Consider the following 24,472-nt stretch of genomic DNA (forward strand, 5'->3'; position numbering starts at 1 on the left):
CCCAGGTGGAGAGCCTGCTTCTAGGGGGGTTGTGAGGATGATGGAAGGGAAGCATGTGTAAACTCTCTGTAACTGGTTCTGGTCTGCTTACTATGTGTTAAGGAGAAATTGCTTGTGTTGCTAGAACTGGGGCAGGGCTAGGAAGGGCAGGATCTTCAAAATGTCAGGGACCAGAGCATCCACCATCGATTGCCATTGGCCTTTTTTGGTTTGACTGATGGCATCTAATGAAGGATGCTTCTGTAAGGGGAGAAACCTCAAGTGATCAATATGTGGTCCTCCTTATGGAAATGGGATGTCCTTTTTTCTCTTGATGTTTGTCCTTTCATTTTAGGTTAAACATCAAACTGGAGACTGTGATCTTATGAGTTTTGGCAGGTCGAAATCCAAGGCTCTGGGATTTTGGAAAGCCTTCCAGCTAGCCTAATAATGATATCCTGAGGAGCAAAGATCCAGCCCAGTGGTAGGGACAGAGATACTCCTGGGAGAGATGCTGAAGTTGGACATAAGCTTGGTGGGACCAATACTACATGGTAACTCAGCAAAGCACCAAGTCATTTTTTAACTAGAAACTGTGATGGGATAGAGGGAGTGTGAACCCAAAACATTGAGGGCCCAGGTTTGTACTTCCATTCTTGCTAAATACAAAAGAAATTGATATTAGGAGCCAAATGGAACTGGAGTGCTGGTCACACTGTCAGCGAATAATGGAAGAGGGGAACAAAGCCAATAGCATTAGAGAAGAGATACCCCAAATCTCTTAGGATACTCCTAAGGACCTGAGAGGGAGGTACAAGCACTTACAAATAAAATGCCTCTTCTTCTAGTTTTCATGTTCCCAATTCTGGAAACCAATTCACGAACCTCCAGATAACACACACCAGCCTTGCAACAACTTCCTGATGCTCTAAGTATTCATTGCTCCCATCTCTCCTGCCCCCTATAACTACCGAATCCTGCAGGTCTTTCTTATTTCTACATGTGCACAGGAAGAGATGGAAAGGAAATCACTTCACTTCTTAAGAGCTCTGAAGGACTCTCTGAGACTATAAGGAAAGCTTATCTGGGATCTGAATTGGGGGATGGAGTTTCTTCTCTGAGAGTTCCCTACATTAATGAAATCACAACTCTGAAAAAAAAAAAGGTTTCACTTAAAAATCCAAACAAAAGCTTCTTACCAGTTGTGAGTTATATTTTGAGTCCATATTGGTTCCGTAAAATGCTTCTAAGACATCTTTTAACTTCCTGGAAGAATCTAGGGAGGCAAAATCCATCGATTTGGGGAAATTGTTAATAAGAAAAGGGAAGCAAGAGCCCTATTTCTTGGGATCTTTTAGCTGCTAGCACCTCCACTCCAAGATTTCCTTTGTAGTTACTCTGTAGATATCTATATATGCAAATGTTATTTTTTTTTCCAAAATACCAGTTTTTCAAGATAGACTTCCAACTCCCTGACATAATAAACAAAGAAGAGCTAGATAGACAAATGGGGATTCTCTCACTTTTGTATTTGGATCCCCAGCACTTCTCACAGTGCCTGGGATATAGTAAGTGTTTAACAACTATGTATTGAAAGAACCAAGAGTTCTCTGAAAACAAAGTTTGGTTCATTTTTATCTTAATTTTCCCAGTGCTTGGCACAATGCCTGGCACAGAGTGGGTATTTAATAATGGCTTATTTGTTGATTGACTGAATCCAACCATAATAATTCCTGGTTCCACCAGAATAGGGGTTCTTAATCTGAAGTCTGTGAACTTTATTTTTTAAATATTTTGATAGCTGAAAACAAAAAAGTTAGGGACCTCTTACCCAGGATCTCTATCTGTCCATGACATTAAAATAAAAATGTTACTAAAACAGAATGGACATTTGAACAGAAAGGAAGAATCTATTTTAAAATGTTTTATTTTTGTTTTGTTAATAAATACAAATTCCTTGTGCTAAGGCCATTTCAGAATCCTGAACCCCCATAAGAGTATGGACTTAAAGGAGGAAACTCCACACCATTTCTGATAGGTGTCTGACATTCATCATTTGCTCAATACGGTAATTTGTAAATAGAGGCAGCATAGTAGAGAAAGAACACTCAGTTTCCTCCTATGTAAAATAGTCAGGGGTGGAGATTGGACAAGATATTCTCTGTCCCTTCCAGCTCCAAATTTATCACCCTCCTTTTTCTGGAAACTCTTCCATTCTGGAGAACTCTGTGAGCAGGATTTTTCTTCCACATCAAGCTGAAATCTGCCTTTGCTCTTCTGGAGGCAGTCACACCAGTGACTCACCATCCTTGAGAATTTTGGGGGACCACGAGTCATGACTTGAATATGGTCATCCAATTATTATGTATCAGAAAGGACTCAATCCAATTGATTATAAAGTCAATTCTCTGTCCCCTCCACCACCCATGTCTCTGTCCTGTTTTAACAATGACAGCCTACCCCAAACATGAAATAACTTTCTCCTTATGTGGATTAATCAGGATACTCACCTTTTGAATATTTCTCGAGTTGATTATAATCCTTAGGACTGAGAGAGGCACACAGCCCATCACTCATCTTTCAGGTAAATCCTTGAAGAATCCAGATGACTGCTGCTGGAATGGACTGGGACAGATTGCCTTACCTCGACTTGCTCCTTTGATCTTAAACCTTGCCGGTGTTCATTGTTCTAATTACTATACTCTAGGTCTTGATGTTTCCATTACTCTCCTTGATATCAATTGCAAGGGGCATCTCTTAGTTCACTACCAGAATAGAGGTAAAGACCTCTGCTATTCCTCAGGTACCACCTTTCTAGCCATAGTCAAGATCAAGTCCATGGAAGAACTCTCCAAAAACTCCACGAGGGGCCCAGAATCTTGGCTTTTCCTTGTCTAAAAGGAAGGGAAAAGTGAATTAGAGTCCCAGTGATTCATCTTTTAAAAATTTTATTTTTTAAAAAATTTCATTTGTTTACTTTTTTCAAAGTTTTATTTTGATTGACACTTATTGTTTTTGCATGAATTTTATTTCCACCCTCTCTCCCTTGCCATCAAGCTATCTCTGACAACAAGAACTTAAAGGAAGAAAAAAAAATCAAGGGGATCTTCTAATTTGAGTTGGAAGAGACATTTTTAAGTTATTTGATCTGACAATTTTTTTTTGAAGACATGGAAATTGAGGCCCACTTGGACTCTAAGCCCATCATTCTTCCCAATGTATCTTGATTCCTTCCTTTTATTTTTTATTTATTTATTTATTTTTTAAAAAAACTTTTTATTGATAGAACCCATGTAATTTTTTACAGCATTATCCCTTGCACGATTCCTTCCTTTTAAAAGATGTCCAATGGCTTCTGACCAAAGGAAGAAAGGCAGGTCTCGGATTGGATAGTGCTTTCTAAAATAAGGATCAGAATTTCTAGGAGCAATGAGGGAATTCCAAGAGGGTCCTAGAAAAGTAGGTCTAGAGCTGGAAGGGACTTCAAGACCATCTGATTTAACCCCCTGATTTTTTCTTATTTATTTTATTTTTTAAATACACATTTCTTTATGAATCATGTTGAGAGAGAAAAATAAAAACAAAAGGGAAAAACCACAGGAGAGAAAAACAATAGAAAAAATAAGTGAACATAGCATGATTTACATTCAATCTCCATAGTTCTTTTTCTGGATGCAGATGACATTTTCTATTTCAAGTTTATTGGGATTGTCTTGGATCATTAAATCACTGAGAAGAACCAAATCTTTTATAGTTGATCATCAAAACATTCTTGCTGTTACTGTGTGCAATGTACTCCTGGTTCTTGTTTTGCTCAGCACCCCCTCATTTTAAGAGAAGGACACTGAGAACCAGAGGTGAAGTGACTTAGCTAAGATCACTCTGGTTCTAAGAGCTTGGATGGTAAGCAGTGACACCCTTTAGAATTGTAATCTATAAGATTGTGCAAGACTAAATATGAACTAATTTTTAGAGGGAATGTTATGGAAGATCATAGGGGACTTTCTAATTTTTAGAGAGGATGTCATGGAGGATTACAAGGGAACTCTTGAGGATGAAATTATTGGAGACTTAGAGAGTTAGAACCTATAGGATAATTAGAGCAAAGTGTGATTTGATTTGAGGGGAGATGTGAATATCTCCACTATTGATCCAGGAAATTCCATCAATAATGATTCATATATTTGGATAACAAGTGGCTTGCTCTTTAGTGCCCTAGTCCTGAAGATGAGCCTCAAGGAAGCCCTTCTACCCAAATCTCAGCCTTCTTTCCTCACAACAGGAGGCAGCAGGACAAACATAGGGACTTATCCCTCAATGATAACCAAGGAATCAAGAAGATGGAGGACTACTGGGCCATACCAACTGTCTGGATGCTTGCCCTCCAGACCTCTGGCCCTTGCCCTGCAAAGACCCCTTTGCATTTACCTTGCATTTTCAGTTCCCAAGAATGCTCTATTAAGATGAAGAGTCACTGAGCTCCATTTGTAGAGGATGACTGCTGAGTAATGAGAAAGTTCTGGGCTCTTCCAGAATAGGAATTATGATAATGACCACCAGCACAGAATGGAAAGGGAAGACAGGGAGGTTCAATGGAAAGGGAGTGGGTTCTGAAGTCAGAGGACCACATTCAAATCCTGCCTTTGACATTTATCAATGGTGTTACTCTTGGCAAGCACTTTAGTTCTCTCGCCTGTAAAATGAGGGGGTGGGACCAGGAGCCCCCTTAGATTTTTTTTGTGCTCAGCTGTAGTGTACCTCCATGGGTCTCAGTATCCTTCTCTGTAACATGAAGGTGGTGAGCAGGATGGCTTCTGAAGCCCCTCCCAAAGGTAGAGCTTTGAGCCTCTCACTGACAGAGGAAGGCACTGGACCACAAGGCAGGTAATGTCTTATATAGTTCATTGACTCAGGTGGATTCTCACAAGGCACAGACCAATTCCCCGCTGTGGAAGTTAGGGACATTTTGGGGGGTTTCATTCCCCCTCTCAGGTCACCATTAGTAGGTTGTTGCTTGTGAGCGGTCAGTGATGTTCTGGACCTCCTCAGACATAGGAATTTATCAGCTGAAAAAGCTTAGGATCTTCAAAGCCTTCTCTTTAAAGGTACAAATCTGCCATTAGCCTGCTTCCCCGCCTCATTCCCCACGATCTCCCTCCAGGCCAGGTGAGCTCCAGTCACCCAGAAAGCCCAAGTCCAATCATTGTACTCGCAGGGCCAGTCACCCTTTGGATCTGGTTGATCCCTCTCTTCTTGCTTCCTAAATATCCTCCTTCTTTGAAGTCCCTTTCATATACTGCCTCCTTCAAGAAGCCTCTTTACTCTCCATCCCTCTGTCCTTACCAATGGTCAAGACCAATCTTTCCCCTTCTGCCCTCATGGAGCATTGAGTTTAACCCCTCAGCCTTGGTCATTAGGTGGTATAGTGGATAGGGTCCTGGATTTGGAATCAGAAAGCCTTGGCTTTCCACTCCTGCCCCAGACACTGAATTCCTTGTGTGACCAAGGCAAGTCCTTTTACTCCCTTCAGTTTCAATCTTCTCATCCATAAAATGGAGATAACACCACATAGCTCACAGGGGGTAGGTGTGTGGTGCCATAGAGCACATGGCAAAGGGCCCATAGTCAGGAAGACCTAAATTCAAATCCAGCCTCAGGCACTTACTACTTATGTGACCCTGTCACTTCACTCTGTTTGCCTCAGTTGCCTCTTCTGTAAAATGACTGGGGAGAAGGAAATGGTAAACCGCTCTAGTATCTTTGCCAAGAAAAGTTCAAATGGGGTCAACAAGAATCAGACATGAATGAAAAAGGGAACTGAACAATAAAAACCTCACAGGGTAGCTGTGAAGACCAAATAAAAGTATATTTATAGAGAAGTATAAATCTTGAAGCACTTTTTAAATACTATTGTTATTATCATTATTGCTAATGTGTTACAATATTAAATATTAAATGTGTTACAATAAGATTATTACTTAAAGGTGATAACATTATTATAATGATTAATAACCCAATAATACATCACATTATTGGGTTATTATAATGATTAATAACCCAATAATACATCACATTATTGGGTTATTAATCATTATAATAATTATCTTTGGGTGGAATACAGATGTCTTCGACTAGCATTTGAAACTCCACGATATCTGTAACAACTTGCCTTTCTGGCCTTTTCTTTATTATTTTTAGCATGTAAGCTTCTATAGGCCAGAAACTTTCTTCTTGTTTTTGTCTTTGAAAACTCAATAGCTAGTACAGTGCCTGGCACAAAGAAGTACTTAATAAATGCCTTTTGGTTATATTTGGATTGATTAACTCCTCTTTCCACATTCTTCCTTACAGCCAAACAGAAGCATTAGCTTATTACCTGCTGTCATCCCTTCTTGGCACAGGTGGCCCCTGTGCTTTCAGTGACTCCTTTTTGGAATCCTTAGTTTGCCTCAGGGCTCAGCTCACGTTAAATCATATAATCAATAAACATTTATTAAATGCTTACTGTATAGCTTCTATTTTTCCAAGTACTTGGATTACAAAGAAAGGCAAAGAACAATTTCTGCTCTCAAGTTGACAGTCAAATTGGAGAAATGAATTGAAAACAATCATATGCAACCACAATATATCCAGGGTATGTCAAAGGCAATCAACAGGGAAGGTCTAGTATATAGGTAGGCATCAGGAAGAGCTTCCTGAAGAAGGAGGGGTTTTATCCGGGACATGAAGAAGCCACAGAATCCAAGAAATGGAGATCAGGAAAGAACTCCAAAAATATAGGGACGATCCGGAAAATGCTGGGAGCCTGGAGATGAGTGTCTTGTGTAAGGAATATCATGGCAGTCAGAGTCATAGGATCAAAGACTATGTGAAGGGAACTAAGGTGGAAGAAGGCTGAAAAGGAAGATAGTGTTAGATTATGAAAGACTTGGCATGCCAGAGAATTTTTATATTTGATCCTGAAAGTGATTGGGAGCTAATGGAATTTATGGAACAGGGGTGACAACACTTGCCTGTGCTTTAGGAAAATTAACTGAACTGTTGAGTGGCATAGGGGCTTATGGGGTAGTTTGTGATTAGGATGAGCATCCAACTCAAAATATGCTCTAATCGAAGCCCTATGAGCCATTGCACAAACTAAGCCACAAAATGGAGGAGAGGGACGGGCAGATTAAATAGCACCATGACTTTTCTGAATGTCTCTTTCTTGTCCTTAGTCACTAATGTTCTATCCCCCCACCCCATGCTGAGGGACATCTATCCTGCAGTGGAAATTCAATTTCTGATTAATAGAAAGGTGAAAACTTGAAGCTACAGATGATCTCATTTTTGTCATCCTATCTTCAGTGTCTGGCAAAGATCCTTGAATGTAGAAGCTTGTCGAAGGCACATATAGAATATGTAGTGGGATAGGTACAAAGAAGCTGTGTTGTAAGAATTTAGAGGATGGGGAGATGACTGTGAAAAAAGACAAGTTGGATTTTATGAAAGAGAAGGGAGACTTAAGTTGGGCTTTCCAGTATACTCAGACACCAAATGAATGGAAAGAAAGAAGAAGAGGAAGAACATGCCCCCAAAAAAAGATCAGAAGCAGATTGAAAAATTTTTGCTGGCAGAAATTAAGCTCATACCAGTATCTTACACCATATTCCACAGTACATTTGAAAGGGATACATGACTAAATTACAGATCATGCTATAAAAAATTAGAAGAGAAACAGATCACATACATCTCACAGTTATGGGTAGGAGATATATTCTTAACCAAATAAGAGATAGAGGCAATTATAAAAGATAAAATTGATAACTAATTACTTGAAATCAAAATGCTTCTGCACAGACAGGAAAGTGTCTGAACAGGAAAACTTTTTTAAAATTTTCTCTGGTGAAAGTTTATTATCCAAGAAATGTAAACAATAAACATATATAAGACTAATAGACATTTCCCAATAAATAAATTGTGAAAGAATATGAACAAATAGTTACAAAAGAACGATAGTCACAACTACATGAAAAATACTTTAAACCACTAATAAGAGAATTGTAAATCAAAACCAGCATGAGGTTTTATCTCATATCCTGTAAATTTGTAAAAATGACCCCCCAAAGGCAACAGTTAATGTTGAAGGAGTTGAGGCAAGATAGACACACTAATACGCTGTTGATGAAACTGTGAAAATGGGACAACCATTTAGGAAAGAAATTTGGAATCACATAGGTTAAGTGACTAAAGCATTAATTGTCTTTGAATTGGGCTTATTCCTCAAGGAAACCATTAGTAGGAAAAAATAGTTCCAAAATCTTCAAAACATTTACAGCAGAACTTGGAAACAAAGTAGATGCACATAAATGGGGAAATGGCTAAACAAATATCATACATGGATATGATGGAATATATCACTTCACCCTAAAAAATAATGGTTGGGATAAATACAGAGAAGCATGGAATGATGTCTATGAACTGATGTAGAGTGAAATTAGTAGAGCCAAGAAAATAAACACAATGACTAAAACAATGAAAGTGGAAAGAACAATGCAACATTAAAAAATCAAAAGTAAATGCAACAAAATTATAAGGACTAAGGCAGGATTCAAATGAAGACATATGAGAAGACAATCCTAACCTACCCTTTTGTGGAGATGTGTTTTGGGACTTTTTCAATGTATTGAGCACTTGGGCTGACTTTTTTTCTCTCTCTAAAAAAATTGCTGTTTATCATGAAATGGCTTTTTACTGTGATGATATAAGACAGAGAATATCAATAAAAACATTTTGTAAAAAAGAAAAAAATTATTCAAGAAATAAGTTTGTTTTAGAGAGGGTATTTGAAAGGAATTGTTAGATAAGGTTGAGAAGGTAGACCCAGTTGGATTGTGCAAGGCCTTAAATGACAAGGTGAGAAATGTGGACTTTTGTTTTTCCCGGGAGGGAATGAGGACACACAGAAGGCTGCTGAGCAGAAAAATTACAACATCACTCAGTTTAGAAGACATGGGAATAGTTATGGAAACTGGTAGTGCCTGGAGCCATATCCATTGCACTTACTTTATTCAAGTTAGCATTACCTCTTACCCAACCCACTGTAGTGGACTCTTCACCAGTCTTTCTACCTCTAGCTCCTCTCAACAGTAAACCATCCTTTGTGCAGTTGCCAAAATGATTGTCCTAAAGTGTAGGTCTGACCATGTCACCCTCTCCAATAAACTCCGGGTCTTTCATTTAAAGCCTTTTGCAACTCGTTCTCAAGCTTTCTTTTCAATCTTATTACACATTACTCCCCTTAATACACTATCAACCAAACTGACTTCACAAGTAGTGTTCCATCTCCTATGCTTTTTTTTTTGTGGGTTTTTTTAAAGAGTATTTATTTAAAGCTTAAATGCAAAAATAAGGGGGGAAAAGGCAGAAAAAGAAAAAAAAATTCACATGTGCTTAGCAGAACATGGGAAGGAATCAAAATGTATAACAATACATTTTCATTTCAAGAAAGCAGCTATCACAATAAAAGACATTGTATTTAGAATTGTCCATCTTTGCTTTCTTGTAGGTTTTCTTTTGTTCTCTGCTCTTCACTTTTTACTATATTCATTTTTCCCCTTTCTTCCCCTTTACTTTCCCCAAGAAAATTGCAGTTAAGCAAAGATCTATTTATGAATACATACATGCACACATATGTGTACATACACACATGTATACATACATACCTGAATGTGCATGCACATATGTATGTAAACACACCTACATACATTATACATTTATACAAATGTATATATATACATCTAAAATATTAATACAGCTGACATATAATATAGATTTCTCTTCTGATTGAATCTTTTTTAAGTAAGATTTTGTTCAATGATTACTATTTACTACTCTCACATTTAAGAAAAATAAATTCTACTCCTGATCATTATTATGTTTGTGTATATCTCATTTCTTATCCCTGCTAATTCTTCTATTTTACTTCTACCTGTTAACTTGCATTGCTATTACTTAACCTCCCCCTCATCTCATGGATTCCTCCCTTATGTTCTTTTCTCAGCTTTTCTCCCCCCGCCTTTCTCCCATTCCTATTAATCTACATGCCTCATTCTACTCCATCCTTTGATACTTCACCTTATCCTAATTCCTTCCTCTTTATTTCTTTATAGATTATGGAGGGTGCTATTTACCCACACACACACACACACACACACACACACACACACACACATACACATATTTAAATATTGGAATTGGGTAAGGGGAAGCCAATTACATTTTAAGAGACCAAGAACAAAATACAAAGAATGAAAAAAATAGAAGAGAATGTGAAACATAAGAAAAGCAACAGATCTGGAGAAACGATCAAGATGAGAAAACATAAAATTAATTGGACTACCTGAAAGCTATGACCAATAGTGAGTATGTGAGTGTGTGTGTGTGTGTGTGTGTGTGTGTGTAATATATGTGTATAGATAGATAGATAGATAGTTCTCCCTCTTTTACCCATTCCTGAGTACAAGTACATTTTCAGAACTGCCAGCCCTCTGTTATCACCTAATTCCTCTGTACTATCCCACCTCCTTTGTATAGCATATTTACTATTTTTACCTTTTCCTAAATGGTTTTGCTTTTTAGAGTCACATCATACTCAACTCTACCCCAATCTTTTTTTTTTGGATTGCCCAATTATTAAAGTCAATTTTAGACATATAGTTTTCATTCCCATGTTTAAAACATAAATAATTTGTCCTTGTTGAGTCCCCTGAAATAAGTCTTTGTTGTTAGATTTTATGTTAAATTTTCAGTTGAGATTTGAGACAAAATCCTGAAAATCTGACATTTTGTAGAATACCCATTTTCCATTTAAAATTATGTTTAATTTTACTAGATATAATATTTTCAGTAACAATTTATTTATTGATTGATTGTTGATGTATTGTTGATGTTGTTCTAGGACCTGGGGTCTTTTATTCTAGCTGCTGATAAATCCTGCATAAATCTAACTGAAACTTTTTCACATTTTTGTTGTTGTTGCTTGTAAAATTTTCTCTTTCATCTGGGGATCTTGATACATATATATATATACATATATAAAATGATATTTCTATATGTTTAATATAGAATATATATGTATATGTGTGTGTGTGTGTGTGTGTGTGTATATATATATATATATATATATATATATATATATATATATATATATATATATATATATATAGTGTGTGTGAGGAAAATCTGGAAAGGTTGGAATTTTCTGAGCTACTCTGCCATCTTCCCACAATCCTCTCCCCATGCTTTTTATAGGGAACCGCCATCACTGGAATGCACGCCAATCTCACTTGTAGAAACCCAGTTTTCTTTACAGCTCACCTCAAACTTCACTTTCTATATGAGGTTTTTCTTGATCTGTCCAACTACCAGCATCTCACTCCTTCAGATCTGTTTGCATTTATTTTTGAGAGTAATTATGGTTCAGCATATAGAGAACTGTCATGGACACCAGGGAAGAAGACTTGGGTTCCATTCCAGTCTCTGACATACCAGGCTGTGTGACTCTGGGCAAATCAGTTGCCTTTGGCACAATCCAAGTTGTAAAAAAGATACCCCTTGTGTCAGTAGAGGTTTATTTGTTAGTAAAATCACAGATCCAGTTCTTATTTCTACTTTTACTTTCTCATTTATAGCAAAGCAACTTCTTACATTGAACATTTCTCATTGGAGAGTCCCATGAAGTCAAGGGATGAGGTCAAAAAGGCTTTGATCCACCTCCTGACTCTCTCCCTAATAATCTTCCTTGGGAAAACCATCTATAACTTAAAAAAAACTCTGTCTAATAAAAACGGAATACTTGTTATTTCATTCACTTCTCAAAATTCTCTTTTGGCTGAGAATATCCCTCCAGAAATGTGTCTCAAGCCTCTGATGGGGAGAAGAGTTAACTCGAAAGAGGCTGACTCTGTTGGATTTATCTGAGACTTCTCCTTCAGCTTCTGGGGGAATCACTCTTCTCCAGGAAAGACATTTCTAACAATGGAAGTGACCTTACCTTGTGCATCTCCCTGGGCAGGAATGCCCAGGTTTAGGGACATTTTCAGAGGGAATATATTCTAGTTTAAGTGGCGGGGGAGAGAAGCAAAATAGGATACTAAATCTTTCCTATAGAGTATTTTTATCTCTCAATTGGCCAGTCAATTAAAAGTCAATTAAGATTTTAAGCACCTACTATGTGCCAAGCACTGTGCTAGATGATAGTGATAAAGAGATAAAAATGAAATAGTCCTCGCCCTCAAGGAGCTTTTAAATGTTTTCATTATCTTCTGAAGAAGTTAGTACATGCATTATTCTTGTTTTGATAATTATTATTGACAATAGAAATTTTTATAATACGATAAAGTTTGAAAAGCACTTTATAGATATTATCTCAGTCAATCCTCATAGCATCCATGTAAGGCAGGGGTTTTTATTTTTCCCATTCTGCTGATGAGGAAACTGAAGCTCCAGAGATTAAATTATTTGTTCAGCAGTCACACAGCTGGTAAGGATCTGAAATGAGAATACTCCATTCTACTCCATTCTACCTCTTAATGTCCATTATCATCCTAATTTTACAGATGAGGAAACTGAGGCTCACACAGGTGAGCATCAAAGCTAATAAGCGTCAAAGGTGGGATCTGAACTCAGGCCTTTTCTGATCTCTTCCCACTATCCTATGCAGTCTCTGCAGAGGACAGCTGCCATAAGCCAGCTGGAAATCTTGGGCAAGCAGTTCCCTCATCTGGACCCGTTTCTGTTCTGTAAACTTGAAAGGGAAGGAGAGGTTGGACAGATAATTTCAAAGGCTCTCTCCTATTCTAACATTTTGTGGTTCCATTTAATTTGTTCCAGTACAAACTTTATTCCAGGCAAATGACAGTGTTCAAGGAGTGAGTAAAAAAAGGAAAAAAAATTCTGCTCAGTGAATTCATCAACGAAACATTCAAGCGTATCAGCTGTCGCGGGCTGTCTGAATGAGCTAGTCACAGCTAATTTATCCCCAGCACAAAGGCCGATCTGTCTCCATTTCCTTCTCGTTGCTATAAAAATATTAATATGTGGAAAAGGCATAAATGGGGGGTAGGTTTCAGCTCCTCTGCCTCCTCCGAAATATTAGACAAAGCCTCTGAGTGAAGGGAGAGACCGTGACGGTGTAAAGGATGGAAGCCTGACAGGGGGCTCAGAGATGCTCTTCTCAGATGCTTGCGGATCTTGGATCGCTCGACTGCTGAGCCCTTGTCACTCTGGAGAGACATGTCTTGCACACTAATATTCTCTCATTCCCCAGCAGAGACCAGAGCACAGTGTGGGGTGATGGAAAGAGCCCTTGACTAGCAATTAGAAGACAAAGATCCCAGCCCTGGCTCTTTCTGTCCTTCCTGGAGGATTATGGGTGAGTCCCTTCTTGGAAACTCAATTTCTTCATTTATAAAATGAATGGTCTGAATTAATTGATCTCTGAAGAATATGACTCTGGAATTAAATGATCTAGATTCAAATTCTGTCTCCCTCATTTCTATTAATATGAGTTTGGGAAAACCACATCACCCCCTCCCCCCGGCCTCAGTTTCTTACTCTGTAAGATGAGGGGGGGCCTAGAGGGTCTCTGAGGTCCTTGCTGCTCTAGGCCATGATCCATGATCCCCAATACCAATAAAGCCAGTAAAGAAAGAATGAAGTCATCAGCACCTGCTAGACCTGGAGATTCAAAGACAAACCCGATCTGCTCCTTCCCCTCAATGAACAGACTTCCTGGCAACAGATGGGAGACAGAGAAGAGGCAGAGATGGAGTAGAAACGGGCCTGGTTCTGTTATGGGTTCATAGCCCAGTTCGGATGCTCACTATTTGCATGGTCCTCTAATAATATTAATAGTAGAATAGTAGAATAATCATCAGCATAGCTATTATTATTATAGCTAACACTTCCATAGTACCTACTATGTGCCAGGCACTGTGCTAAGAACTTTACATTTAATGTTCAGAAGAATTGCACGTATTTAACCTGACTTGGGGCGGGATGGGGTAGGGGAGGGAGAGGGAGAAAAATTTGGAGCCCAAGGCTTTGCAAAGGTAAATGTTGAATATATTTGAACATGTTTAGCATGTATTGGACTATCTGCCACCTAGGGGAGGCGGTCATAAGGGGATAATTTGGAACAGAGGGCTTTGCAAGGGCCCATGCAAGGGTAAAAATTACCCATGTATATGTTGTGTAAATAAAAAGCTTTAATATAATTTTTTAAAAAGATAAATGTTGAAAACTACGTCTTGCTAGGGAAACTGCAGAGGATTCCAAATAACTGTCAAAATTTGGAAAAATCATGTGACCTTTTTGTGTCTGAGTCTCCTCATCTATAAACCAAGAGGATGGTCTAGAGAAGCTCTAAGGTCCTTTCCATCTCGGAAAATTCTTCAGCCAGTGACCAGAGCTAGAGTCCACTGAACAAGCACTGAGTGATGACTGAGACTTCTCTAAGTGCCGGGTTCTGGGTTCTGTGTGAGGAAGGCTGCCCTCCTAGAATAATGAATTTTGTTAGACATGGTTAATGTTCCAAGCATTTATTTAGTGGCTACCATAGTCAGGCACTGTTAAGTGCTAGAGATACAAAGAGAAGGAAAAAAGTCTCCCAGCTCTCACAATCTAATGCAGAAGACAAAATGCAAAATCCAGGTACAAACAAATTTGACCTCAAACACTAGCTGTGTGACCCTGGGCAAGTCACTTAATCCTGGGTGCCCCCCAAAATTAATTTTGACAGTTAAGTGGAGGACAGATGGGAATGAGAAGAGGTGAAAGGCTGGTTTTGCAGAATCATTTTTCTTTTTCTTTTTAATATATATTTTTTGGTAATGGAGGTGTTTCCATGGAACATCCAATCCATTTCTTCTAATTAGACCACCTTCTGAAAACTACCTTCCTTTGCTTTTTGATCTGCTTTTTTTTGTGCAGCATGACAAATATGAAAATATGTTTAGAAGAATTACACGTTTAACCTATATTGGATTCCTTGCTGTCTATGGGGAGGGGAAAGGGGGGAAGCGAGAAAAAGTTGAAACATAAGGTTTTGCAAAGGTAAATGTTGAAAACTATCTTTGCATATATTTGGTAAAATAAAAAGTGATTAAAATGAAAAAAAATCATTCTAAGGAAGGTTTCCCTATGGTTGATAGGTCAGCCAAAAAGATCTGTGGATGATATTTTTTAAAAGTCCATGGATAGAGCACCAGCTCTGAAGTCAGGAGGATGTGAGTTCATATCTGACCTCAGACATTTAACACTTCCTAGCTGTGTGATCCTGGGCAAGTCACTTAACCCCAATTGCCTCAGGGGGAAAAAAGTTCATTCCTGTTCTAGGCAGTGCTTCATGAGACCTGGTTCAAATCAGCTTTGTAATCAAGAATTTCTTTGATGGAATGTAACCTCTTGAAGGCAGGAACTATATTTCTTTAAAAAATTGTATGCACATAGTAGGTGCTTAATTAACAATTATTATTATCATTTTGATTTTTTCCTCCATAATGTACTCTAGGCATTGTAGCATGGTGAATATCTCACCAGAAATCTGCTTTCAATTCAGACCTAATACCTTTGTCATCATGAATTTCTTAGATATAAGAATACAGCGTCCTTGAGGACACTTTTGCCTTTGTATCCCCCGTGCCTGGCACTTAGTAGGTCCTTAAAAATTGCTTATTGATTGCTCAATGGCCAACCTCTCAGAGACAGTTTCTTCACTTAATTACAGAGAGGATTTATATGGTGTCTGATATCTGCCAGATATTGTGCTAAGTGCTCTATAAATATCTTCTCATTTCATCTGCACAATTACCCTGGGAGGCAGGTGCTATTATTATTCCCATTTTAGAGATGAGTAAGCTGAGGCAAATAAGTTCAGGGACACAACTGATAAGTGTCTGAGGCTGCATTTGAACTCAGATCTACCTGACTCTGTCTCCTTTGCACAGAATTTTCATATTTTCTCCTTGACAGGGCTTCGGTGAAGAACATGCTGTACATATTTGTGAGTGCGATAGAAATATATAAATGTGTCGTTATGATTTTCATTGTTTCTTTCCCCAACATGTGGTAGGCTCGCCTCTCCTCTCGTGGGCAGGCGTGATAAAATGTGCAATTTGAGGAGGAAATGGAACACAGGCTATTTTAAACTCTGGGTAAAAAGAGGCAGCCTCTCTCAACTAGGGAGAGATAAAGCATCTCCCAACTTTCTCAGGAAGGCTGGAGCTCATCATTAAGCCAGACGTGAACCTGGGAAGGGAATGGAGGACCGTCCCACAGCAGGGAAGGCTGTGTCCTGCCGAGCCTGAGCCTGTGATGGGATGGAAATCAAACTAACCGATATAGAAACCAAATCATGGTCTCGCGCTGCTTTGGTCCTCCCACCCCACCCCTCTCCTCACTCCCCCTGCAAAAAAAAAAGGGGGGAGCCAGTAAAAGATCAAGTTCAGGACCACAATGAGCCACATTTTAATTTGGTGAGTGCTTCTGGACTAGGAAGAGATAAACTGTGTCAGCCCAGGTTTCTATTTTCTCTTGCTCCCTCCTCCCTGATTCCTCCCTGCCTCTCTCCCCAGATCTACTTCCTTCCCACTTTCTCTAATCCCAGCAAAAGGGATTAGAATAAGCACAAGACTTGGTGCTAAAATCATAGACTCAGAGCTGCAAGAGACCTCAGAGGCTATTTGAACCTAATTTTAGAAATGGGGAAACTGAGGCCCAGAGAGATTAAAGTGACAGGATCACAGACTCAGAGCTGTAAGGGATCTGAGAGGCCATCTAGCTCAATGACTTCATTTTACAAATGGGGAAGACCAAGGCCCCAAATGGCTGGATAAGGATCATAAGATCATAGATTTAGGGCCAAAAAGAACCCCAGCTAATTTTGAAAGAGACACAAGGTCTTCCCAACTCCAAACATCTTAGCCATTGCCCAATACTGCATCTCTACCAGGTCCCAGGCCTTGAAGGCTATTTGTTGGTTTGTCCATTCACTCTTTATAATGATTATTTATGCGAGCATTTAAGGTCGACAAGGCACTTTCGCCAGATTATTTTTTTCGAGAACAATATCATAAGGTTGAGTGTCTTGGTTCTATGCACTAGGGAGACAAAGCCAAAAGTGCCTGCCCTCAGAGACCTTACTATAGTTTTGCTATATCAGTAAATGGGCACGTGTAAAACAGCCAGGAAACAGATAAATAGTGATGGTTATTATTCCTATTCTCCAGAGAAACCCAGGATCACCCAGATCTCAGAGATAACACAATGTAACTGGCTCCTGAACCAAGAACCTTTCTATACCCTGGATGGGTTGTGACCCTGAGTCTGCTTGCATATCTTCAATCAGAAGGAGCTCGTTACCTTCCAAATCAACCTAATATACTCTGGAGCTGATTTAAGCACCAAGAATACCTTTGAGAAATGGAATTCTCCTCTCCTAAACTTTTATGCATTTTTCTGAGTCCCTGAGACCAAGCAGAAATCTAATCAATCTTCCATGTGACAGACCTGATACTTTGACCTTATTACTTTTAATTTTCCAAAAAATGTTAATGTTCTTTTTTATTTCAAATCACCTTAATTTCTGAATCTCCCCATATACCAGTCATTCTTTCTAACAAAGAAAAAAAGAAAGAAGCTTAAAAGCAGTTCAGTACAATCATTATATTATTGTATAGATTATGTCCTGTGGCCATAGTCCCCTCTCTTTGTGAAAGGGGAGATGTGAATTTTCTCAACTCTATGAGACTCATGTCAGCTAGTGTAGCTACTGCACAGTACAGAGCACCAGTCCGGAGTTAGGAAGACTCATCTTTCTGAATTCAAATCCAGCCTTAGGCATTTCCTAGCTGTGTGACCCTGGGCAAGTCACTTTACCCTGCTTGCCTCAGTTTCCTCATTTGTAAATTGAGTTGGAGAAGGAAATGGCAAAATTCACTCCAGTGTCTCTGCCAAGAAACTTCCAAATGGAGTCATAAAGCATCGAACCCGACTGAAAAAATGAGTGAACAAAAACAGTGTCATCACCAAGGCTCTGGACACAGGGATTAGGAAGCACTGAAGTCAAATCCTGCCTCAGATTGGGCAAGCCACATAACCTTTCCAGGCTCGAGTCTTCTTAGTAATAAAGTGATTCCGTTGGACTTTACGGCTTCTAAATTCCCTTCTAGCTTGAAATCTATGCACGTGTTCTCTCACCTACTTTATAGATATGTGTTCTCTTCTTCAGGCTAAATACTCCAACTTCCTTTAGCTGGTTCTCACAGATCTTATTTTATCATCTTGGTCATTCCCTCCTGGACACACTCAAGTCTGCTTAGATCTTTCCTAAAATGGATTGCACACAACAATTGCAAATCCATTTGGTCCCTCTCCACTCAAACGATTGCTATTCTCTTCTCTCCTTCTGCCTCTCGGGTCAGATTCGGAAGGATTCTGGATTCATTCATTCCTTCCCGTGGCCTGTGTCCCCCACTGTTCTCCTTGGTTGTTATTTTACTTTCTTCCTCACACTGGATGGGGGATGTGGTGGACCCGATCATTGACAGCTTCACGTCCCACAGCTTCCCCTCTTTCCAGACCCTCAGCACCCTGGTGCTTTTTTAGAATGGGATGAATGAGGGATGGATAGTGTCCAGCTGGAAGAGGGACTTAAGAACTTCTCTGGTGGTGGGGTAAGGGGAAAGGGAAAAGGGGAAAGGGGAAAGGAAGGGACTAAGTGGGCAAGGAAATGGAGTCGGAGGGAGATGAGAACACAGGCAACACTCATGGTTATGAATGTAACTGCATCTATGAGAGATGAGTACTAAACTCTTTGTGATCCTGTTTGAAGATATGGAAGAAATAAAAATCTACACTAATTAGGATTATTTATATGAACTATTAATGAACAATCATCATCTAACATGGTAATAACACAGACACATTTAATCAGAACTCATGTTCTGATTGTTGCTCATGTCTACTGACAATTAAAACCGTGAGAAACATGGGGCAGACTAGAAAAGACGACAACGAATGGGAATGATCAGTCTTGGGGTCCTCAGTTTCCTTATCTATAAAAAGAGGGGATTGAACTCACTGGTTTCTGAGATTCTTTTTAGCTCTGGGTCTTCCCTGGGATATTCCTGTGATCCAATATTTATAGCTAGGTTCCCACAATCTAACTTTACTTTGGATTTTTTCTTGCGTGGATCACGTCTTCCTAGCTAAACCATAAAGTCCTCGTGGGCGAGGGACTTTGATTTCTTCTGTGTTGGACACACACACAGAGGCATTTTGATCTCCAATAAATCAATTTAATGTCATGGACCATTGGGTACGTTGATGGCCCTGGATAAGCTCCTTAGCCTTTTGTCCTATTAAGTCCAGGACCCTCAAGTTGCTGGAGACATCTCTCCTTCCTTGAAGAGATGCCTTTGTTATTTTTGTCCCCTGATATTAGCAAAGAGTTTCATAAGATGATGTAACTTGACTTTCTTTGTTCTTCTTGAGTAAAGCTGAAAAGGATTTAAGATGGACCCATTGATCTTTCCATAAATAGGGGAGTGTAAGGATTCGGGCAATGTGGGCTAACGGACAAGAGTACTAACCTGCTCCATCTTTCCGAAAAATGAACTGGCTGCTCTTTAGGGCACCTCCTTTGGCTTTCTGGTTGACCAAACCCTGATGGAAAGGTTCGGCAAATATTCTTAATGTCGGGCCCCTGGGCAGATCATGTGTAGGGAGTTGGGGAGGCCTCCTGCAGGTCTAGAGAGGGGCTTTGGCTTCTGGGCATTGGCGCTCCCTTTTGTGAGGTCATTCGGGGGTGGAGTCGGACGGAATGGAAGGAGACTTGGAGTTCTTTCCTCCTCCCTGGAAGTTACATTAAGGAAACAAATCAAGAAAAGCCTTAGCTATGTTCCCTCTAGATAGTCCAGCCCTGAGTCCTTGACCCTTCCTTGAATTCAGTTTGCAACATGGTGCTTTGGAAAATATAGTGATGATTCAAATCCCGTCTGTGGTACTTCCTACCTTTGTGAACATGTCCCTGCGCCTCTGAACCTCAGTTTCCTCATCTGTAGAATAAAGGGTAGGACTGGAGAATCTCTTAAATCCCAATTCCAGATACTCTGATTCACTGCCTGAAAACCACAGGCTGCAAATGCAACTTGGGAAATAGGATGTGTTCTCTCTCTCAAGGAATAGGGAAAGAGAAACGCGACATTATTTCAGGGAAAATATTCACACTAAAGTATTTCAAACATCTGAGCTTCTAAGGGTGGGAGTGACCTCCTGACCCCTGGCTGCCTGCAGATTTTGCAGCGGATCACCCATCACCAAGTAAAAAATGGGTTCCTGTGTATACAATGTTGACTGCGCTATAAGAGCATCGGGCGCTGGGGTGGGGAGCCCCACTCAGACCACACAGATAAAGATGACTTTGGCTAAACTGATGAACTACAAGGAGAGGTCTGGGATTTGTCAACTGGCCTTGGGATCATAACATGGCACTATCTGTACTTGGACCAAGGACTCTCTTCACCAAGAAGTCTCAAAAAGAGTCCCAAGCTGCTTTGGGAAATAGCCCAGGAAAATAGAACAGCTCAGGGCATTAGAAATGGTTGAGAATTGGAAGAGATCTTAAGAGATCATCCAGAAAGCTCATGAGATACAGGGAGGTGAAGAGCTTTCCCAAGGTCATACGTCCGGTTTGTAGATACTGAGAACCCAGATTCTAAGAATCACAGCTATAAGGAGACCTGAAATTTCATTACTTTAGAGAACACCCATCAAATATAAAATCCTGTTTTACTTTAAAGCCCTTTAAAACCTGGTTGTTTCCTATCTTTCCAGTTTTCTTACACTTAACCCCTCCCCCAGTAATTCTGTCCTCCTTTCTAATCTATCCCCTAATTTATTTATTTTCACCGGGTGCCCTCCATTCCTAGAATGCTCTTTTCCTCAAGTCCACCTATTTAGCTTTCTTCAAGTTTCAGCCAAAATCTGCCCTTCAATGAGATGCCTTTCCTGGTTCCATGTTAATGCGATTGCTTTCCTTCTGTGATTATCTCAAATTTATACTGGAGATAATTATAATGACCACCCAGTAATTACAATGGCCAAAATAGACCTCAGAGTAGCATGGAGGAAATGAACCTCTCCTTTCTTTGCAGACACAGAGAACTATGGGTATGAGCTATTGTATATTACTTAACGAAAAGTTTTGCTGAACTCTCTTTTTTCCCCTCCTTTTTTGTTCTTGTTACCAAAAAATTGGTTCTATAGCGAGGTGAAGGGGGAAGACGTATTTACAAAGAAGGTCATGTAAAAACAAAAGTTATTGGTGAAAATAAAGACAAATAGCAATAAAATTCAGCATCAATAAAGATGACAAAATCCCATCACTGCAGAACCATTTTTCCTTATTTTGAATTGGAGGACATACTTCCAGAGGTGCAAAAGTGGGATTGTGGGAGGTTGAAACCCATTTTTAAGTCAAAACAGAGCTCGGTGTTTGTACCATCTGGAGCACTTTTTAAAAAAACAATGTATGAATGATGTTGAGCAGTTTCTTGCACCTTTTGGCCCGCCCATTGTCCTAAACAAACTTAACCCTGAAAACAGGAAGAGAATTGAGCTTGAGCTAGAAATTAGATGTCACACATTTAAGGGGCAACTGAGGCACAGAACACCGATAATGAAAACATTTGTTCCACAACGCGAAGAAAAGGTAAAGGTTCCAGTTCCAGGACTCTGCCACTGCTTTGGGCTCTCCCATCGTGGGGCCGTCCAATAGCAACGCAGACAAATTTTCGAGCATCAGCTTTGGAGCTGGGATTTAGAGCAGGAAGGGACAATCAGGTCATGGTATGAGGGGATTTAGAAGAGGAAGGAATGTGGGATCACAGGATTTAGAGGGGGAAATGAAGGATGACAGAATTGCAGATCTCATCCTGGCCATCGAGCCCAACTCCTCATTTGACAGAGGAGGAAACTGAGGCACACAGAGGGAAAGTTACTCACCCAAAATCACAGAGAGCAGAAAATGGGTGGATTGGAATTTGAACTTGATTTCTCTTTGAATCCAGATATATTCACAGGCCACCAAAGACACACAATCTCTCCTGTTAACCCTGGAAGTAGCAAGAGCTTGTGCTTGAGAGGAGAAAGAGATTTTAGGACTTGGAGGATCTTGGGAGTTAGAGATGGAAGGAACCTCAGGAGCCATCATCTGACCCCTCATTTTACAGAAGAGGAAACTGCAGCCCACTGAGGGAAAATGCCTCTCCCAAGGCCATGCAGCTAGCCAGGATTTGAACACAGATCTTTTGTCATAAGAGTTCTTCACAATATTGGACAAGCGTGAGATACACACACACACACACACACACACACACACACACACACACACACACCTTACATGATCCCCTACTCTGACAATCATTAGATACTGTGGTTGTTTGACTTTAAAACACAATCAATTCCCTCTCCCTCCTACCGCCCAACACACACTCTCCATAGGAACATTCTTAGTGTTTCCTCCTGCAAAAGGGCTGATGTGCTGTTGTGCTCTGGGGTTGAAATGGGAAGAGAACATAAAAGCCACAAAGTCCAACCTCCTCTGAAGCACAGAGAGATGCTCAAGGTCATCCAGCCACGAAGCATCTGAGATGGGACTGAACCATTCTAGGTCCCACTGTACCAGTCGGGGCCAAGTGTGTGTGTGTGTGTGTGTGTGTGTGTGTGTGTGTGTGTGTATGCATGTATGTGTTTTGTGTGTGTGTGTGTGAGAGAGATGGGGGTGAATGCTGTCAGTCCTGAGAGATTCAACTCTACAAGCTCCAAGAAACCAGCTCATTCCTGAGTGGCCCCCCACTTTCTTCCTTCTCTCTCCTCCACTCCGAGAGCTGGGTCAGTTCTCTTTTAAGGAGCTCAGACTCTAGGGGTGATAGAGGCTGCCTGTCACCTCCCCAAGAAGCCCCAATTTAGCAAAAGTCTTACTGGGATCTTGGAAGTGAATTTAGAGACTGATTAAAAATTGAGGAAACTGAGGTCCAGGGAGGGGAAATTCCCTGCCCAAAGTCACACAGCTAGCAACTGCCACAAACGGTTCCAGTTGAGGTGCTGAAGGATCCTCTCCATCACACAGCTGAGGTGCCCCCAGAGAGGGCATCCCCTTCCCTTGCTATCTGGCTCTCCCTTGCCCGGGTTCCCTTTCTTGAAACCCCGATTCCCAAGCTTGCAGAGCAGCCCACCGAGTCCTGCTCCTTCCCAGCTGACTGGAGGCGTCCCCAAAGCTCTCTAGGTCGGAGCTGGAGCGCTCCGGGACGTCCCAGCAGGCTCCGCTAGAAAACTCTTAGTTTGGAAGTTGGAGACGCTGGCCTGAAATCTCTGTTCTGACGCTCGCCACCGGCGGGATGTGGAGCTGTCACTTCAATTCCACCGGCCTCAGTTTTCTCCTTTGTAAAAGTGAAAGGGTGGACTAAATGGCTTCTAAAGTCCTTAGCGGCTGTCTAGTTCTGCTCCTCAGAACTTCTCCGGGCCTTGACTTTCTCGTCTGTAAAATGGGGGAGGTGGGCTCGTTGATTTCCTAGGGCCTTTCCAGATTCCCCCACCCCATTTAGACGGGTCCCCGCGGGGCAGGGGAGGGGGCAGGCTGCAGGTGAGGCGACCTCCCGCCTTGCACCCCGTCTCCCCAACCCTCTGGCCCCCAGTTAAGCGGCCACGATTCCTTCCTCTTCCCAAGTTGCATTATGAGCCTTCCCCCGAGGCGGAGGCTGTCCCCCTGCGCCCGGGCCGCGCCAAGTTCCCTCCCCGGCGGCCGCAGCCTTACCTCCGGCGGGAGCCTTCAGTCTTCCAATTGATTCCCTTACTAGGCAAGCGAAACGCGAAGACGGGATGGGAGGACAAAAAGACAGAATGTCCTTCGCAAGACGCGCCTCGCCCCACGCAAGCCCCCAGGGTTAGTCCCGCTTCTCCGGCTCCCCGGATGGCCAGAAAAGGGGCGCGAATGCCCCGGGGAGGGGGGGCTGCCTGCGGGAGCGAGGAGAGGGAGGGGCCGGTTTCCTTGCTCTTCTGGCTGGCTGCTCCCCCGCTCCGCCGGCTCACCCTTCCCCTCCCCTCTGCCCACCCATCCCCCTCCTCCCCAGTCCAACAACCCCAGTTGACGCTGTTAAGGTGGAGCAGTCTGTCCCGGGGCTGGAGCTGAGCCCGTCCCGGCACTGGACCTGAGTCCGTCCCGGCACTGGACCTGAGCCAGTCCGCGGGGCTGCGGACCAGCCTTCAAGTGGCCGCTTTCGGAGCCCCCTTGGGGGCAAACGGCAAACCAAGTCAGGTCGATTTGGGAAGCCCTCCTGTGCTCGAGAGGTACCCGGAATACGCGGGAGTTCCCTCCTGAAGATTTCTGCCTTCCTGAGTTTACCTGACATTGACAATCCTCCCTCCCCCATCCCCAAGGATCTGCCCTCCT

General features: G+C 41.2%; 1 protein-coding gene across 8 annotated transcripts in view; it reads right to left on the reverse strand.

The window, feature by feature from the left end:
- The window catches only part of DGKG (diacylglycerol kinase gamma), a 257,067-nt gene extending 232,975 nt beyond the window's left edge, over positions 1 to 24,092 (reverse strand). For 3 of the 8 annotated variants that reach the window (XM_052000065.1, XM_052000064.1, XM_052000061.1), the window contains exons 1-4: positions 23,837 to 24,092; positions 19,614 to 19,875; positions 2,490 to 2,873; positions 1,179 to 1,255 (exon numbers count right to left, since the gene is read on the reverse strand). In XM_052000065.1, coding sequence (XP_051856025.1) covers positions 1,179 to 1,255; positions 2,490 to 2,556 — 144 coding nt within the window. In that variant the 5' untranslated portion in view covers positions 2,557 to 2,873; positions 19,614 to 19,875; positions 23,837 to 24,092. Of the gene's footprint in view, positions 1 to 1,178; positions 1,256 to 2,489; positions 2,874 to 19,613; positions 20,210 to 23,836 lie in introns of those variants that run through there. The other 5 variants (XM_052000067.1, XM_052000068.1, XM_052000066.1 and 2 more) reach the window with 3 other exon arrangements.
- Positions 24,093 to 24,472: the final 380 nt, after the last annotated feature.

The sequence above is a fragment of the Antechinus flavipes genome, chromosome 4 (assembly GCF_016432865.1).
Source record: "Antechinus flavipes isolate AdamAnt ecotype Samford, QLD, Australia chromosome 4, AdamAnt_v2, whole genome shotgun sequence".
NCBI lineage: Eukaryota > Metazoa > Chordata > Mammalia > Dasyuromorphia > Dasyuridae > Antechinus > Antechinus flavipes.